This window comes from Nannobrachium achirus, assembly GCF_963921795.1.
Source record: "Nannobrachium achirus genome assembly, chromosome: 4".
NCBI classification, from domain to species: Eukaryota; Metazoa; Chordata; class Actinopteri; order Myctophiformes; family Myctophidae; genus Nannobrachium; species Nannobrachium achirus.
The window spans coordinates 23,629,877-23,649,532 of record NC_137813.1 but is presented as its reverse complement, the minus strand read 5'-3'; the positions used below and the strand labels follow the sequence as shown (position 1 = coordinate 23,649,532).

Here is a 19,656-nt window from a genome sequence, read left to right as displayed (position 1 = left end):
GTGCTACAGGACCTGCCCAGTACAGATTGAGAATACCAAAGGTCAAAGGTTAGCATATGCCGAGAAATGGAGATTTGAGAGTATGTAATTTTCACATGGTGATGTATTTCCTAGTGAATCAGCAGCTGTGCACTGCGCTAAGCCAATCGCAGTGATGGGTAGCGTGTGGCTAATGCAGGTCTTTTGCCTGGCTATGAGCTCTCATCCTGGGCATGGTGAGTACCATGACCCGCCTGGAAGTCACCTTGTGCCGAGTAAAACATTTCAGACAACAAGGCAGTCCTGCCGAATCAAGCTGATCTTATGATATTGCCCTTTTCTCACCTTCTCACCTACTGTTGAGCTTAAAAGTCACTTTAAATATTTTTTGGCGAGACCTACAGTGTCATTACAGCGAGTATTACCACAGGCTTGCTGGACATGCAACTTGACATGAAGGGCAGGGGATTTGTGGTCCTTACTGTAGATAATATAACTCTATGGATTGGACCTTTGATATGAAAATAAGTTGCATTTCATTTAAACACATCACATCATGACGTGCTTGTAGATCTGTTATTCTTTAGAAAGTGACACCATTGTACTACAAAATATAAATCTTTAATGGATTCATAATTTCCGGTGTACTTTACCTTAATTAACCACAAAGGAAAGGCCTCTGTGTCTGCCAGGCAATCAGGAGGCAGCTCTTAAAATGCCTTTCACTAAACAGAGGCACATTTAACATGCAGTCTAATTACACATGCCAGGCCTACGTATATGGACGTTATCCATGGTGATAACCTTTTCCTTAACGTTACCGTTACAAATGAAAGGGCTAATGAGAGAACCAGCTGCTCTAATGAGACCCTGGCGAGAGCTCGGTAATCTGTGCCTTTGTCTCATGTCTAGGTTGTTGGAATCAGCATTTACTTACTAATAAACCATTTTGAACTGATTAGAAGCCTTGTGCAGATCAACAAAAACAAATATAAATTTTTAATAATAGCAAAGATTTGACCACAGATTCATTCTGGGGGCAGAAGGAAGACTTATAATAAAGGGCCAATTATTGTATCACAGTTTAGTGGAACACCTTTATTCATCTGATTTATTCATTCATCTTGATTTATAGTGCATTGGTTTGCTCCAAGCAGCGAGGATGCATGGGAGTTCTCTGTGTCTGTACAATGGAATCAGAATCCTGTTGAGGCTCCCGAGGTGGACAAGTGCCAGCCAATTGTTTGTAAATTCCTACTCTAGATGCTGTTCTCAGGAATCTGATGTAGTTTTATGATGAGGTTTAAGGACTAAAAAAAACTTATTATAATGACTTTAACCATGCCTAAGAAGAGCAGCATTAGAACCTTGTTTCTGGAGACATAGGAGAGAATGTTTTTTTAGATGTGCCACTTTTTTATGTTTATGTTTTGAGAGAGAGAGAGAGAGAGCGAGAGAGAGAGAGAGAGAGAGAGAGAGAGATTGAAGTTCTGACACAGAGGAAGAAGGTCCAGTGTGGCCACGTTGCCATGGTACTGAGAACCCTTACAGCCCAGATCAGGGAGGGCAGCAATGTAGCGAAAAAGAGGGCAAGGCGATAGCATCCAAAACAGCCGTGCCAGTTACACAGTTTTCACATTGGTTGCAAAGAAATAACTTCAAATGTAGTAAATCCATGAAAAGATACAGCCGGCTGCTTGGGTCTGACTACAAAGCAAGAAAGTAATTTGCAGATGTCTCTGTGAATTTACATGCCTCGATATACGGTTCCCATGGGCCACTGATATTCAAAGTTTCCGGAAGAGTGCATCTATCTAAAGCAAATAAGGGCAATTTTGTTGGTTTTTGTGTTGTGTATACAGGAAGCAAACTCATTACCGTGTTCTAACAGAACTTAGTCCAGTCGATAGTGCTACAGCTGTTTACTCTGATGAGTGCTTTTATCATCGGTACAAAATAAGGCCGGGGAAACGCACCATCTATACTATAATTTTGCGAATGTCTGACTGAGTGAGTGAGTGAGTGAGTGTCTGTCTGTCCCAGCGTTTCTCCTCGGTGGCTGGAGCAATTGATCTGAAATCGCATCACCATCAGCATATGAACACACCTGACAGAACTGTGAAGCCCGTTTGTCACTTTCACAAATCGTATGCTGTATAATAGCATTTTTATGGTGTATCTATATCTATTTAGCCTACAGTACCTTTTGTGACCACACATGTTAAGGGAGGGGCGCTGTTGTTCAGGCCATGCACAATCACACACAAACCCACACACACACACACACACACACACACACACACACACACACACAAACACACACACACACACACACACACACACACACACACGGGGGGGGGGGGGTGTGTGTGTGTGTGCAGGCGGTGGGGGGGGGGGGGGGGGGGGGTTCTGGCCCTGTTACAGATGTTGTCCAAAAATCATGCAGATCGGTACACAGTATCTCTGTAGCCGTTAAATGGAACGGGTATTTCTTACATTGATGCTCCTACATATTATCATGCAAGCACCAGTTAAAGTTACTTTCCATCCCTCATATACTGTGTGCACAGTGCACATCCCATAACCCACACACTGCACATCATTTCGGAGCTCATATCTTTGAACGGGTAAGGGCTAGTTAACATTATTAAAGCAATGAACTCCCATTCATCTTTTACTGTAGAAAACAAGTGGAATCTTTTTTTTTGGGGGGGGGGGGGGGGGGGGGTGTTATTGCTTAATTTAGAGTGGTACAGACAAAGGAAACTGACGGCACAGAGGGAGAAGGACATGCAACATAGTACTCCAGTCAGAATCAAATACTAGTCATTTACCAGTGCAAACCAAAACTGGTCTAGTATTTTAAGCACTTTCAACCAGGCATCGCTATTATGAATCATAGACAGTTTTCACAAAACAAAAACTTTTTTGGGGGGACGGGGAAAATAGCTGAGCTACAAGCTCACAACGCATTGCGGTACGACGCAGCGTATTTCGGCACGGCGCATTGTGAGCTTGTTGTGAGCTGAACTCTGCGTGACACATAAGACAAAGTATAAAATAGGGCTGACATTCTGGCATCCTTGTGCAGACAGAGCAACTAACAAGGAGAGAGCAGGCCAGGGTTCAGTGCCTTGTTCATGGACACTTCAGTAGGTAAATAAACAGGCCCTGAACCTTACTGCAATTATGTATAATAAAGTTGATTTGTAGCAGTTCAAACAACGTTACAGCCAAAAGAATAAAGGCCTTTTAAGGTAGAATTCTGGATACCTTGGAATTCTTTAGTAGTTTTGAAAACTACTCTCTCTTTCTTGCCTGGATACAAACCCCACCTCGCAAAGAGCAACTCTCCTTTCCCCACGTATGTTTAAGCCAAGGCAGTGTTTAATTTCCTGCGTACAGTTTTACGGCTACAGTGTAATTTACAGAGCGCAGGATCAAATTAAACAAAACAGACACAGCGGTAATGGTGCCGTCCATCCAGCCAGTGTCTGCTGCTGCCACATTACAATGAACAGACAGTGTGTGGTCTTGGGATGGGACGATAAGCCATGTTATCGTTTATCGTGATAAAAAAACACTCACGATAATCGTATCGAGGAGATTTAATTTATCGTCATATCGTCCTCCGTCATGCACTGGGATCAATTCACCTATTTATTTGCCGAGCTGCATATCCGGTACCACTTAAACCCTCTATAATTGATAAAAGGTACTTATAATATACGTATTTGATACAATCTTTTTTTCATTCTCTATCAAATGTCTTGAAAAATTGTCGATCTACAAGCTCATAATGTGTCGCAACGCGACGCGTTGTGAGCATGTGAATCGGCAATTTTTTGGCAAATGTTCCACCCCAATATAATGGATTTTAATTGCAACGCGTTGTGAGCTTGTAGATCTGCTATTTTTTGGCAAATGTTCCACCCTAGGATAATGGATTTTGATTATCGCGATAAAATCGTAAATCGCGATTTCTTTTGTCACAATAATCGTGACATGAAAATTTCATATCGTCCCATCCCTAGTGTGGTCCACAGTAGCTGTGCCACAGCTGCTCATGCTTTGAAGTGGTTGCCAGGGGTTACCTGAGATTCGTGTTGAGCCTCCCCTGATGTAGAGGGGCGGGGCCTGGAAGGCGTAGACGTTGTCGTTCTCGGCTATGCTGTTCAGATCCTCCTCATCAAAGAAAGAACGCTGGAACCCCGTGGAATAGATCTCAGTCAGGATGACCTAGTACACGGACACGGACACACGCACACACAACACGAGAGAGATGAAACTGGGAGGTTACTCCTTTTGGAGTGGCATTATAAATCTCTGAACTCTAAACCTGAACTCCTGAACTCTACTGTTGTTACATCAACCTTTGTTGCTAAACCCCTGCACTCCAGATGCGTTGAGTGCAGGACAACACACAAAGAACGCCTCGGTGTGCAGTAGGGATGGGACGATAATCAAAATCCATTATCCTGGGGTGGAGCATTTGCCAAAAAATAGCAGATCTACAAGCTCACAACGCGTCGCAACTTGTGAGCTTGTAGATCGGCAATTGTTGGGCAAAGACATTTGATAAAGAGCGAAAAAAAGACTATCAAGTATATCGTCGTTGTCGGGTGGAAATCTTGTATGTCCAAGACTGTTCGTTTTGTATTTGTCATTTAAAAAATGATTTAAACTAGTGAAAACAGCCGATCTACACGCACACAACGCCTAGCACCGCGAGGCGTTGTGTGCTTGTAGATCTGCTGTTTTCACTACTTTTGTGCGACGGCCTTGTATGATGAAGCAGTGCTTTACTTTGCGAAAAACATACAAATTTGAAACTTGGAGATACGAGGTTTCTGCCCGACAGTGACGATATATTATAAGTACCTTTTACCATTATAGAGGGTTTAAGTGGTAGCGGATATGTCGCTCAGCTAATAAAAGGTGAACTGATCACAGTGCATGATGGAGGACGATATCCCGATAAATTAAATCTCCACAATACGATTATCGTGTGTGTTTTTTTTATCACGATAAGCGATAACATCGCATAACGTCCCATCCGTGGTGTGCGGTACCTGGTCAGGAGAGATCTTTCCCTCGTCGGCCACCATCCTCCTCAGGTAGGACAGCGGGCCAAACAGAGGCACAGCCAGGCCCACTCGCAGGTACCGCTGTCCCTTGGTGCTAAACACCAGAGTCACACACAGGGGCCTATCACAGAGGACACACACACACACACACACCACACACACACACACACACACACACACACACACACACACACACACACACACACACACACACACACACACACACACACACACACACACACACACACAGTGGCGTCAGTTCAGCAAAAGCTAGGGTATGGCAAAGATGGGAGTCCTCATGGAAAAGAGGCATTACATTTTGTATAACACGGTTCTATTGTGAAAATAGCCAATCTACATGCTCACAACGGCTAGCATGTAGATGGCTATTTTTGTAGAATGGCTATTTTCAAAATGTCTGAAAAAAAAAAACTATAGTTTTTTTCAGTTTTTCCCCCAGGTTTCTACGGTGTCTTGGGCTGGATATGGCAGCCTGAAATGGTTGTTAGTAAGCGTGCCACAATTAACAATAATGCATTGCACCTGTGCAGCTGACCTGCGGAACCTGGGAATATACTATTTTGTCAAGATGGGGAGAATACAAGTCTGGAGAATATAATCATAATACCTTGTTAAAGTGACCATTTTGTTAAATTTTGCATTTGTAGTTATTTACTGTAATTTAACAACATAATAACCAGCACAGATAGACAAAAATACATTCATGGATTTATATTTAAAAGTAACTTTTATTTTCCCCCCTGGACCCAGGGTATGGCAGCTGCATACCTCTGCCATACACAATTGACGCCCCTGGTCAAGGACAGCGTTGGGGAATGGCTTTGAGCTGCCAACAACCTCCTGCCATTTTCATCAAAGCCTCGCCAACCCCGTCCCCCCAATGACCAGGGAGGGACAGAAGGAGAACACGTTCCATGAATAAATCAATACATTTTAACATTAATAATAGATCATTAGGACCTGGTTTTATGTGTGAGAAATAATGGCATCTCTGCTGCATTTTTAAAGGCAGGGGGGAACACTAGCGCTGTGACCTCTTCGAGGGCCAGTTCTGCTGATGGCAGGGGGACATACAGTAATGGCTTCTCTGTTATAACACGGAGGACAGAACCCTGTGGGAGTGTACGGCCAGGGGGCAGGAGGTGAACATGACTCTGTTCAGATCTTTACTGTCCTACACGGGGAATCAGTGTGATTCATCAGCGCACACAATCATCACAGAAAACAACCAACAACATGACAGATGATCTGCTACTGTATAATAAACATTGAATGTGATCTGTGGCAATGCCTCTGGTGTTGTAATTGTGGACAATCTTAAAGTTTTGTCAGGTACATGGGTATCTTATGTATCTTGTACACCAGGCCCATTGCAAGATGCTGCCCGTCAGACGGAAATTATTTTTGTTTTACCCCACAGTGACCCCTAAAGATTATGGTCAATGGTAATATATATTGACAAGATCTTTAGGGGCCACTGTGGAGTAAAACAAAATAATTTCCTGGAAGAGCGTTAGAGAGACCTTGCTAGACCAGAGCTACCCCACACCAAGGTCTAAATATCTAAAGAGTAGGGAAACTAGATGTGTTAGTTATATTGTTGTATAACTCTGCCATAGAGATTGGTTAAAATAACTAGCTTTAATGGTGATATGGAAGGCTGCTGGTAACTGCAGAGAAAAAAAAAGAACTGCCCTTGAGATGTCATCGTGAGCATTTAATCGTTGTAGATTTAAACACACAGCATACTGAACATAATGAACTTGAAAAACTAGCATGGCCTGTGGCCTCCAAGAATGCAGTTGGGAAAATGCAGGTTAATGATTTAGTCGTACTTTAGTGCAGTTAATGGACCTGGAATTCAAATAATAGCAGAGGATTAGAACCAAATATTGAAGGAAAATGGCAGTGAATTTTACTGAGGGCAGGAGGTTATAGAACAAATCCATTTGTGTACTGAATACCATCATAAATCTATGGTAGGGACACACAGCGTTTAGCATCTTAAAAATATGAGCTGTCAGGGTGCAGGGGTAAAGTGCCTGCCCCCCACCACAGAGTCTAGGAGTTTAAATCCACCATGGTGCATCCAGCTTGCCGGGCTGGGGGCGGCATATCTGTCAGCAGGGAATGTTGAGCAGGAGGAGCAGGACGAAGGGGCTACCATCCTCCCAGAAGGGGCTCCTCACTGACAGGTGAGCCAGCAGCGAATAACAGCAGTGGCAAGCAAAAAAGGGGTAAAAATAATTGGCTACTCTAAATGAAAAACTAACTAGAAGCAGTGCTCTTCCGAGCACTACTTCTAGTTAGAACACCTCCACAGGTCATGACTGTAGAGATACTGTCTACCGGTTTGCGTAGTTTTTGGACAAAATCTGTAGGAGTACTGGCCAAAGGTTTGTTTTGCAAAATGTGGCCTTCTGGTGGTGCTAGAACAGGCCCAGGTGAAAATGTGGGCAGAGGTTCTGAATTGGCATCCAGTGAGTGGGTGTGCACAGCTTGGCAGCGACCGAGCAACGGCACGGTAACAGACGGACGGAAGGGACGGACGGACGCACGCACGGACGGACGGACGGACAGACAGACAGACAGACAGGGTGCAAAACATAATCTCCCCATGCCTTCGGTCTGGTGGAGACAATAAGAAAATGAGCATAAGGACTTTTTCCAAAAATAGCAGATCTACAAGCTCGCAGCGCCGCGCTGTGAGCTTGTATATCTGCTATTTTTCACTGGTTAAAGCATTCAATATGTCTAGGCCTAAATGGGTTTTAAGCATCTGACTAAAAGACAGAAAGGAAGAAAGAAAGAGAATGGATCAAATCCGGTCCTGAAAGCGTCAGGTGAGGATGCCAGGTGAAGCAGGCAGATGGCAGCCAACTTGTTGGCGGTGGTAAACCGCTCCTATACGTGGCTGTGCGTGTGTATGTAGCCTTTTTCCTCAGCGTTTTGCCATGGTAAAATGTGTGTACGTAGCATCATGTTTGTCTAGTGATGTCATATGTCGTATGTCTGTAGCCTTTTTCCTCAGAGGTTTGTCACACGTGTGTGTGTAGCATAGCCTGTACATCCTGGACTAAAATCTGAAGACGTTATGCAAGCACGACCACCGCTCACTTCACAATGGGTGTGATTTCTTTTTTTATCACAGGAGGGTACAGAGGACAGACGGCAGCAGGTCATGGATGCTGCTGTAAAGTCTCAGGCTGCCACATGAACCCTCCCTCTTCACCCCACCCCTCTGTGAACTCAGAGTGAACTGTTTGCTGGTGGTAAGTAACCAATGTTTCTGCGTACCGTGCATACATTACACATCTGTGTACTGTTACACGCACGACTGTACTGAGAGAGACAGAGCTAGAGAGAGAGTGAGAGATTGCAGAGCGTGTGTGTGTGTGTGTGTGTGTGAGAGAGAGAGAGAGTGCGTGTGTGTGTGTGTGTGTGTGTGTGTGTGTGTGTGTGTGTGTGTGTGTGTGTGTGTGTGTGTGTGTGTGTGTGTGTGTGTGTGTGTGTGTGTGCAGAGCTTTTTGAATATCTGGCCGATACCGATTACCGCATTTTTAAACAGCCGATAATTGCCGATAATTAATCGGCCGCCGATATATCGCACATCCCTAGTTTTCTTGTGTGTGTTACACAGTGTGAATGCTAGTTGAATTGAGAAGTACTTAGTCTCGCGTGGCCAGACTGTTGACTCCCATGATTTGAAAATGCTCCCGTCATACAGTCTGCGGAGACAAAGGTCTAATGATGAATATCAGGTTAAAGCGGAAGTGAAGCCTCCTCCTCCAAAACCCACGGTTTTGTTTTTAACACTTTGAGTGCCAGGGCGTCATATGACGTCAGACACGCACTTGGCAATGATGCCAGAAAATAATATTGGCGTCATATGACGCCAGATGCTTTTTTTTCATATTACAGTAGTACAGTGTTGGATCTATGCGGTAACCAAGATACAGCCCTTTTGGACGATGGGACGGTCGTCATGCATGACAATTCAGTGGCGTCAGTTCAGAACAAGCTAAGGTATGGCAACATGACTGGTGTCTGGTGAAGACACCAGTCATGTTGCCATACCTTAGCAACAGGCACGATGAAAAGTACATTTTTATTATTTCCCCCTGTCAAGGTATGGCAGCTGCATACCCCTGCCATACCCAATTGACGCCCCTGCATGACATCACACGCTTATGTGACCAAATTCAAGCATGCTGATTGGCCGGTTCCCCCCAGAAACAAGGGTCTCAGAGAGTTCAGTGACTTTTACCGTCCGGACACACAGCAATCAGAGGGAGAGAGAGATATATTGAGAGAATGAGCTAGAATTAGTTATAAAATCATTAGATGTAGTATTATTTAGAGAGATAGAGAGAGAGATCGGAAGGTAGAGGTTTTACCTAGGAGGAGTGGGGGAAGGGAAGGGCTAGTTTCTTTGTAGGTTGGGGCCGTCCATTTTGTAAAAAAAGAAAAAGAAAACGCCGTCCCAGTTACCGGACCGTTGCTCCGCTGATCAGAGAGCAAGTCATGGCCGCACATGGAGACCAAGCAGGCAGCCGAACCATGCCCCGTGGCCGTGGACACCAAGCCCGCAGCTGCCCAGCGCCGCCACCGACCATAATCAAAACCCGAAGCACCAGTTGGACTTTCGTTTGTTGCTGCGCGGCTGCGTTTGGGACTTGACTGAGGCGACGCGTGAGGATGAACGGTGATGCCGTTGAACGCTGATGCCGGCGATTTGAAGAGAATTCTGTGTTTTTGCTGCTGTGTCGGGGGAGCCAAGGAACGTCGCCAGCCATCCACAGTGGACGGAGGAGCTACGGCGGTGATCCGGACCGGAGGCAGGCTGTTTGGAGCAGTGTATCATCTTACGGCGCCCACCGGCTGCATCGATAGGTATGACCCCGGAGAGCGGAGTTGCAGCGGGCGCTAATACACCCAAATGAGGCCGTGCGTGGACTTAGCCAAGGAGGACGACCCGGTCGCTGCGGTGCTCTGTCTCCCCCTGCCCTGAAGGAAGCACTGCTGAGGTGTGCTGCGATCAGCGAACCGGGTAAGCATTATAAAGCTATGCTTTTTACGTTTCAATATGTTCTATACGTCTGTCTGTCTTTCAATGTTATATGAGATCAGTGCTGTGTTCTGGGGACTCACCGGGGACTACCCTCCACACCTCGCCCGACTTGGGACACCCTCGCAGGCACGGCGCCGCCAGGCGCCGGCCTCTATACCTCCGTGATGGAGGAACAATAAAATATGAACGGCGTCTGCCCTCGTGAACCTTTCAAAGTAGCGTATTTGATAGGGATTATGTACTATAGCGTCTGCCCTGGCCAAACGAATAGTAGCTGATCGTATGCCCTCAAAAAAAGTCTAGAACACACCACTGTATGATATGCATAAAGTGTGTTCCTGTGGAAATGAGCCATGAATCTGTAGGTCTACTCTAATGCAAGCTTGTAATACATTCTTCAATCAATCAATAACCGATGTCAATAAGCCTGACCTGCTATTGTTTTTTTTCCACGTAGGGTGCATTTGGTAATATACAATTCAATTCAAAGGAGCGTTATTGGCATGAGAAAACATACGTTTACATTGCCAAAGCAAGTATCACACATACAATAAAAAAAACAGTTGAAAATATACAGTTGGAGGGGGTACAGCATTGTTCAAACAGAGCTATGTCGCATTGTCATTTTATATATATACAGGGTACAAATAGCAGCATTATTTTCCTCATAGTACATAAAGGTATCAGCTCTGTTTCATACTGTATGTGCAGTAGGTCTAGATGTCAATCCATGGTTTGTAGTAGGTGTATGAAGTTCCTCCAACTTCTTCCAGTAAGAATACATTTCTTTATAGTTTAGTTTTTTATTGTGTGTGTATACCTAGATAGATAGTTTAGTAATACAATCAGTGTGTGTGTGTGTGTGTGTGTGTGTGTGTGTGTGTGTGTGTGTGTGAGACATAATAATCTATCAAATCGATCTCAAATCTGTATCAAATTTGAATCAAAGCAGAGCCTATAGAATTCAGTGGCCACGTATATATACATATATACATTTGAAATTATTTAGACTAGTGAAAACAGCCGATCTACAAGCACACAACGCCTCGCTTGTAGATCTGCTGTTTTCACTACTTTTGTGCGACAGCCTTTGCTAAAGAACATACAAATTATACAGAAGCACGTTCATTTAGTATTTTGTATTTATTTCTATCATATACAGGGCCCGTGGAGTCTGACTGGATGGAGGAAGGATGGGAGCCCGATCTGCAACCAGACCAATGACAACGCAGAGGACAGTATGATGGCGGAGATAGCGAGAGCGGAGGAGTCAGGCATAGGTCATACACACTGTAGGTTCGCTGCCTGGACCAATGTCACTCTAGGGGAGCTGAAGAACTTTCTGGGACTTCTCTTCCTCACAGCTATCGTTCACAAGCCGGAGATTGCCATGCAGTGGTCAAAAAAACATTGCCATGCCGTACTTTCCCAGAACAATGGCAAGGAACAGGTACCAGGCCATTTTGAGGCACCTGAGGTACACACACACGCACGCACACACACACACACACACACACACACACACACACACACACACACACACACACACACACACACACACACACACACACACACACACACACACACACACACACACACACACACGGTGAACAGTACCATCTTTGACCTTGATTTGTGGTGCCTTTGACTCCTGAATGTTGGCTTGTTGAATGCCTTTTTTGACTTTTATATTATTTTATTTATTCTTTACTTGCTGCACATTTATTTTATTTTACTTTTATCCAGTTATATTTTATTTTTGTGAAGTCATATTTGTGATTTTTTTTTTGGAAATATTTGTAAATATTGTTGAACATAAATATGTTCATGCTGGATGTGTGAGGTACTCACCAGGGTTAGGGTTCGATGTTGCCATAAAATAAAAGGTTGACATCGCTTTTCTGACTTTTTGTCTTCCTGACCTTCTAGACCAGGTAAAAACACAGTGAATTCACAGTGCATAGTTCTATCAAAATGTAAGGCAATTTCCACCTTCTGAGTCATTTCATACTTTTTCACTTTGCCCCCTTGAAACTAGACGATGGTACAATATTTTTTTCACTTTTTTTGCAGAAAATAAAGTAGGCATGCTATTCTTTCTGTCAAGGGTACTTGTGTTCCGTTACCATTTACCAATTTGTCGCTATGGCTTCCTAAAGTTTTTTTTCTTTGAACTCAAATATCTCAGAATCTAGATTTCTGAGGTTATTGACTGGTTTGCGCAGTGCGCACTCTCGAGCACCTATCTCCAAAACCGCTCACCGAAATCACTCCAAAATTTTTTGGGTAAAAAAAAAAATCCTCTTTTACCAAACCTCCCATTTTTGTTCCGATGTGAATATCGGATCATTTTCAATATATTCCCTGGAATCGGGGCAGAATGAATGGGACCTAATGGTGGCACTGGTAAGGGACGGGGGCCAGGGGGGGCTGGCATTCAAAGTGTTAACATTGTGCACATTTATCCTGATATAAATAAAAATCATCTAAGCATATTGAGCTTGCTGCTTTACAGAAATGATAATGTAAAATATATTTTCATGAACAGAAATGCCAGCTTCCATTACTTGGCGTCCAGAAGCTGTGAGTTCATTTTTTCCACACAGAGGAAGATAAATGGAGGTCTTAAAAAGGCAATCCATCAGTTTTTCTCCTTTATGTACACCTTCAAAAGTACATTATCTATCTCCCATCAGCCTCTCAGCAAACAGCAATGAAGGGGTGACTACACTACAGTAACAACTCCATGCTTGGCAAGCCGTTTTAAACAATTTCCAAAATTAGCCGTCTGTGCTGGCTTAACTTGTATATTATGGACTCTTTCAAAGATCTATCTGTCTGGAAGGATGAAAACTGCCTGCGGGGGCCTTTTAATAGGGACTACTGCTGACAGAGTGTTAAAGATTTAACCGTCACAAAGTGGCCAAGCGACTTGGCTCTGAGACGCATCTCATCAAAGGGAGAAATGTCACACAGGGCGACCGTGCTACGCCAAACCCCTGAGCACTACGACAGTAGATGTCTAAAAGGTTGGTGCTGCTGCTGACCCATGAACAACGTTGACTTCTAAATGTTTGTGACTGATGCATCTTGATCACATGACTCCAGAGATAATATGTACCGATTTGTGTGAGCTTTGGACCAAAATGAATGTGTAGAAGTAGTAGCTTGAAAAGGCGGAAAATCCTGTATGAAATCCTCTATGACCTACGTTTCAAGAGTTATAGGCCAAAACGTGATGCGGGCTGTTATTGCGCCACCATGAGGCCAATTTTAAATATTTGGGGTGGAGGTTGTTTCTTGACCTATTGTGTGTAGTGTGAAGTTTCACGTTGATCGGTCAAACTGTGCCTGACATTAGCTGTTCACAAATGGACAGAAGGACGAACAGACAGACAGACAGAAGGACAGACAGAGACACAGATATACAGACAGACAGACAAACAGAAGCAAAAACATAATGCTTCACCTTCAGCCATTCCAGCCTCTTGGCAGGGAGGTGTGTGTGTGTGTGTGTGTGTGTGTGTGTGTGTGTGTGTGTGTGTGTGTGTGTGTGTGTGTGTGTGTGTGTGTGTGTGTGCATAAAAATATGTCATCCTCACAGTTTAAGACAATCTAGAAAATGGAGTATGTTGGATTATCGATCTCAAGCAAGTTGATTTTGAAATTAACCGCACCTAATGGCATTCTTAATGAAACAAACCACAGCATGCTTTGGAAAATGGCAGTCGCAGTTAAAACGATAAACATGCCAGACCACCTGTAAGGTCCGACAAACCGTGGGAAAAGAGAGACACATAGAAATGGGGACATGAAGAAAGAGGTAAATACAGAGAGAGAGAGAGAGATTAAAAATGAGGGGCAGTGGATGAAAAGGAAGGAATGGGGGCTCCTTTGTTGTAAATGCCAGGATTTCCTGAACAGCCTACTGTAGCTCCAGCTGACCTGTGAGGGAGGTGGAGGGGTTGTTGTGACCTTGTGACAAAGTGACATTGTTCCTCTTTACTCATAGGCTGACTTGTTCTCTGGGACCACCCGCTCCAGACGGACTATTGTCACTATGTAGTACTCGTCAAAAATCAAACCAAGTTTGAAGTGAGCGGTGGTGCGTGTGTGTGTGTGTGTGTGTGTGTGTGTGTGTGTGTGTGTGTGTGTAGCAGTTCATTTCAAGGTCGTGTGCGTGCGTGTAGGTGTGCGTGCGTGCGTGCGTGCGTGCGTGTCTGTGCGTGTGTCTGTGTGTGTGACTCAACCAGTGGCGATTTAAGAATCCCCGGGCCCTGGCGCTTCTCCAAATCAAAGGGCCCCCCTGCCATCCCCCGCCCGACCGACCGAATAGTGCCAAAAACGCATATTTTACGGCCGTACCGAATACCAAATATCGAATATTACCGAATGCTGAATAACGAATATTACCGAATACTACTGAATAATTATTTTTATCATTCATTTAATTTTTTACATTGATATTTCTTTATTATACAATAATTCAACTGTATGGCATGTTAATATTTTGAGACATATTGTATTTTATTACAAATTTACTACACAATAGTAAATAATTAATTCTACACAATAAATAAATGTATGTTTTAACTCAATATGGACCCTTATACTTTTTGCCATAATCATGTAGCTCTACAACAGAGGCACAGCCATGACAGCAATGGTTTAAAAAAAAAAAGGAAGTAGGAATTCGGCTATTCGGTATTCGGTTTTCGGCCAAGTGTTTCCTATACATTTGTATTTGGTTTCGGCCAAGAATTTTTTTTCTTTCGGTACAAGTGAACACAGCGAATCGCTCCCTACCTCCTTGCCCACCACTGGCCCGGTGGCCCCCACCGTTGTGCTTCCTTGAGAAACGCCAGGTCGCAGAAGAGCCACACAAACAAACAACAAATAAACAGAGACTGAACGTGATACTGGGACAGTTTGTGTTATAAGTTTGCATTGAACAAATCTTCATTTTAAGTTCTGTCGGAGGTTGTCTTTGCACAACAGTCTGTAAAGAGCTACAGCTGGCACGTTGTGAAAACAGGAGGAATTTACACATGGAGTTCATAGACGGTTTGTTTTGTGGGCTAACGCTAATACAATGGACGTGGACGATGGACCAGAACGGCATAATTTATTCGCTTTTATTGGCTGACCTGTTTCCATTGCACAATTAAATTGGGCATTTAGTTTTTTCGATAAAGCCTCAAAATCCACCTCCTCCAAGCGCATAAATGTTTTTGCGAATAATGAAAGTTTATTCGAATTTTTAAGTGTTTCCATTAAAACATTTACGTGCAAAAGCCTTAATGGGCAAAAAAAAGGCTTTATGGACATGCAACTATAGATAGTAACACACGGACAAAGCTATCTATAGGAGACGGTGTCACCACCGCTCAAAAACGTGTCCATATACAGTATGTCTCTGGGTCTGGGGCTCCTTTTTTCAAGTAACTTTTTCTGGAATCTATTGTAGTGTCAAAATGCACGTGGAAAAAACAATTTCCAAAACAGTAGCAGGCCTGACTCTGGACCAGGCGCTCACCTGGTCTGCCGCAGAGGGATGGGGAGGGAGATGCAGCTGAAAGGGTCGAAGGTGTTGCTCTGCTTCAGACAGTGGGGGCAGGTGAGTGAAGACCTGCAGGGGAGAACAACAGCATCACATTAGCCACCACTGAAGACCTCTCTCTGCAAAGAGACAAGCACCTCTAGTATCTACACTTACCCAGGTTCAACATGCCGTCCCTCTTTCGGATATGTTAAATAAATCAGAAAACTTCAAGAAAACGTAAAAACTCCTCAAAACGAGCATAAATAGCAGACCAACAATCTCACAAGGCCTTAGTCGCGATGCAACACGTGGTGAGCTTGTAGGTCAGCTATTTTTTGCTATTACGACAAATTACGTATATAGGGCTTAAGTGGTTAAAATGTCTCATGCGTCTCGCTCTGAGCGCGCCTGCGGCCAGGAAGGAGGCACCTCCTCAATTTTAATAAGATGGGAGAACAATGGAGTCAGAACGAACACACAGCTCCACACGGAACGCCTTGATCCAACCGACAGGAAGGGATGGGGGTGAGTGATGTAAGTGGTGAGAATGAGAGAGAGAGAGAGAGAGCGAGGTGGGTGGGGGGCGGAGTGAAGGAGAAGCCCCCCTGGGGTGACGGATCCTATAAATGGGAACCTGCGGAAGCCATTTCCAGCGTGTTGCATCATTCTCTCACCAGTGCCACTAATGATCTCTGTAATGCCGTGACGCAGTCAGGGGCGTCACAAGGGGGGGGGGGGGGGGGGGGGGAGTGGGACTGAGTTGCAAGGCCCAAGGTGGAGGGGCCTTCATTATTTTATACTTTAGCTATTGAAAAATAGCACCGAGTGCCGCGCTGCGAGCTTGCAGATCTTGCAGATCTGCTATTTTGGAAAAGTCGTGAAAATGTGTGCAAACCTTTGAATATATGTATTTTTTAAGCGAATATTTGTAACTAAAACTTTGCTTCTGGGGGGACCCTGGAACTAAATGTTTTGAGATGGGGTTCCGTGGGCCAAATGCATATCATTTTGGGGGTCCTTCACATGAAAAGGTTTGAGCACCACTGACATAGGAAACAATAAGCCTTAGAATGGGGGGCCCGCAGTGAAGAATTTGGTGCGACACCCCTGGACACCGTGCAGAGGCGAGCCCAGAGAAGGTGGGAGCTCTGCTGGGAGCATGCCCGCCCCTACCCCTGTTTCCTCTGTATCTGATGATCGCACAGCACACACGGACAGAGTGTGGAAGGGAAGGTACAGAACAGCAACAATCTTCCATATCTGCCTGCTTTTTCCATTAACCTCTTTTTTTCACAATTACACTTTGTTCCCCCCCCCCCCCCCCCCCCCCTTTCAAGTTTACGGGAGGGAGTTGCTTATTCCGGTTAGGTAATTGAAGAATGAGTCAGATGATAATGGCATTTCCATGCGACTGATGTAGAACTGACGCGCTTACTGGAGTTCTTTGCACCGGACAAGTCAGGCCTCCATAGGATTTTAAAATGTGTGGGATTTAATATCAGTGAAATGACTGTCATTAGCTACTTATACAGTATGCACTTTGCCGTATAACAAATACTGATGATGTGTCTGCGGCCAAATACATGTAATTTTGGGGGTCCTTGACATGAAAAAGTTAACCCACCGCAGAGAATAAAATCCCAGCAGCGATATCAACAAAGAATGACAGCAGACTGTCACTATGATACAACATCTGGATAAGGCTTTGGAAAAAACTACAGGCCTGCATACAGGATAAACACCCAGCTTGTCTGCATTATAAGACAAAACACAAAGCTAAAAACCAAGAACCAGTGAACAAAACAATCCTCAGTAGTGGCGTTTCCATAAAGCCACTTTTTGCGCATTAACGGCTTAGTCGCAAAATGTTTTTTATGGAAACACTTCAAAATGCAAATAAACTTTCATTATCCGCAAAAAAGATTATCCGCTTGGAGGAGGAGGATTTTGAGGCTTAATCGAATAAACTAAATGCGCAAAAGTGAATGGAAACGGGTCAGACAATACATTCGAATAAAGTATGACGTTCTAGGTCCATTTCCCCTGCCGCTTTGTCCATGGTATAGCGTTAGCCTACAAAACAAACCTGTTGTTTGTTACACAAGGAGTGACACGGGTCTTCCTCCCGTTTTCACCTCAAGCCATCGGTGGCGAGCGAACCCTTCCTCATCCCACGGTGTTGCGTGCCTGAAGTGCCCAATCTACAAGCTCACAGGCACAGCAGCTCGCATCCACGTCTCCGCGCCGCGTTGTGAGCTTCCAGATCGGCCACCTGACCTTCCAGAGGACGCTGAAACTTCCACTGTGCAGCTACGCGACCGCGGTTTTCCCGGTGAACCGGTAGCTTTATGTATTGAGAGGAACTCTTGCCAATTTCGTAAGAGACTCGTCGCCAATTGTAATATATTTAAAAGTTATTTGGGGCCATGATGATGACTGATAATCCCTTCTTCCCACTACTAGACAGCGACCGAGTCACAGCAGTCAGACGTGCAGACGGTGCAGTGCTCAGGTTCGGTCTGAAAAAAATCAGCCCGATCAACTCTTGCGACGTCGCTAATTCGAATGACTCCCGCAAATGGAAACATGCTAAATTCGCTTTGTCTTAATGCGTATTTCTGATAATTCGCTTCCCTAATTCGATTAAGTTTATGGAAACGCCACTAATGAGTCCATTTATTTATACGTTTTCATCATTTTCGTACTTTTCTTCAGACAACAGCAAAAAAATAAAAGGTTTAAAACAAATCTTTCTCTTGTAACCTTTAGTCTTTTTAACTGGATCCACAAGCCTTGCTTGCGTGCAGCAAACTCTGACAACCTTTACTGCGTCTCCCCACCATGGGAAATTAAGCCAGAAATGTTGTACCCCCTTATCGGAAGGCACCTGACAGACACTGTGAATGTGTGTGTGTGTGTGTGTGTGTGTGTGTGTGTGTGTGTGTGCGTGTGCGTGTGTGTGTGTGTGTGGTGCATAAAGCCCTATTCAAGCAAACCCAGCTGACCCTGGCTCTTAGCGGTGCTCTCTCTCTTGGCAGAGTAGAATGGCTTCCCTACGGATGTCTTATTCTCAACAGGAAACAGCAAAGCTTGCCGTGCTCTGTGCATACAAATAACACCCGGGCACCACTAAAACATAGATGTGCTGCGAGATCTGCTGCTACGAAATGCCAAAAAAAGGTGCAGGGAAAGAAAGAGGTGATATTCTGGTGATGGCCTAATGGACGAAGCGTGCAGAGCATGAGAGAGCTCCCCTGTGTGAGATGCAGCCATGCTGAAGACACTCTGGACATAGCTCTTTTCTCTGACAGCAACTGACAGTGGTTTTCACTACTCTAAACTGTTTCTCTTTCGGCGGGGCATCAACAAGGGACTTTTAGTGTTGATTAATTAGAATGAACTAACCTGGAATTCATCTCAAAGACCAGTTATTATAAGAATATCTCTGACACACTTGGGAGATTGGGTACCTTAAAGGCAATTCCAGGCTAAACCATATTCCCTCCTTAATTGGCCTTTTATCATGATTCTTCCTACCTGGTTTGGTGGATTTCTGTTATTGTCGCCCCTCTTCATAGATCTCCCGAATTGTCCTGACCCCTTCCTCACAGCGAAAATGTGGCTAAATATACACAGACTTGCCTTTTTCTTGATGAATCTTCTTTTTATAGTTCCAAGAGACGAATCGACGTGCTGTTAGATCCACCACTTGCAGTAATCGATGAGCAGATGGCTGTGTTTACTTTCCACAGAGCTTAGGCGATTTCCAGTTACCTCGCTTTTAGTGTAACTTACGCATCTACGTAACGTAGGTACGTAACTAAAGGTATTCTAGAAGCTTACTACGCTGCGATGAGAACAGGGGACGCAGGCTTTTGACAGGGGTTTAATAGCGTTTTGCCATTGTCATGTGGACAGAGAGATTTTTCTACACGCTTGAGGTTTCAAGACGAAGG

The 19,656-nt window shown here is 44.4% G+C and overlaps 1 protein-coding gene across 1 annotated transcript in view; it reads right to left on the bottom strand.

The window, feature by feature from the left end:
• Positions 1-19,656, bottom strand: part of usp43b (ubiquitin specific peptidase 43b) — a 129,461-nt gene that overhangs the window by 50,932 nt on the left and 58,873 nt on the right. Inside the window, exons 4-6 of the mRNA XM_080723874.1 lie at positions 15,695-15,787; positions 5,052-5,187; positions 4,074-4,218 (exon numbers count right to left, since the gene is read on the bottom strand). Of these exons, the coding sequence (XP_080580000.1) occupies positions 4,074-4,218; positions 5,052-5,187; positions 15,695-15,787 (374 nt within the window). The remainder of the gene's footprint in view (positions 1-4,073; positions 4,219-5,051; positions 5,188-15,694; positions 15,788-19,656) is intronic.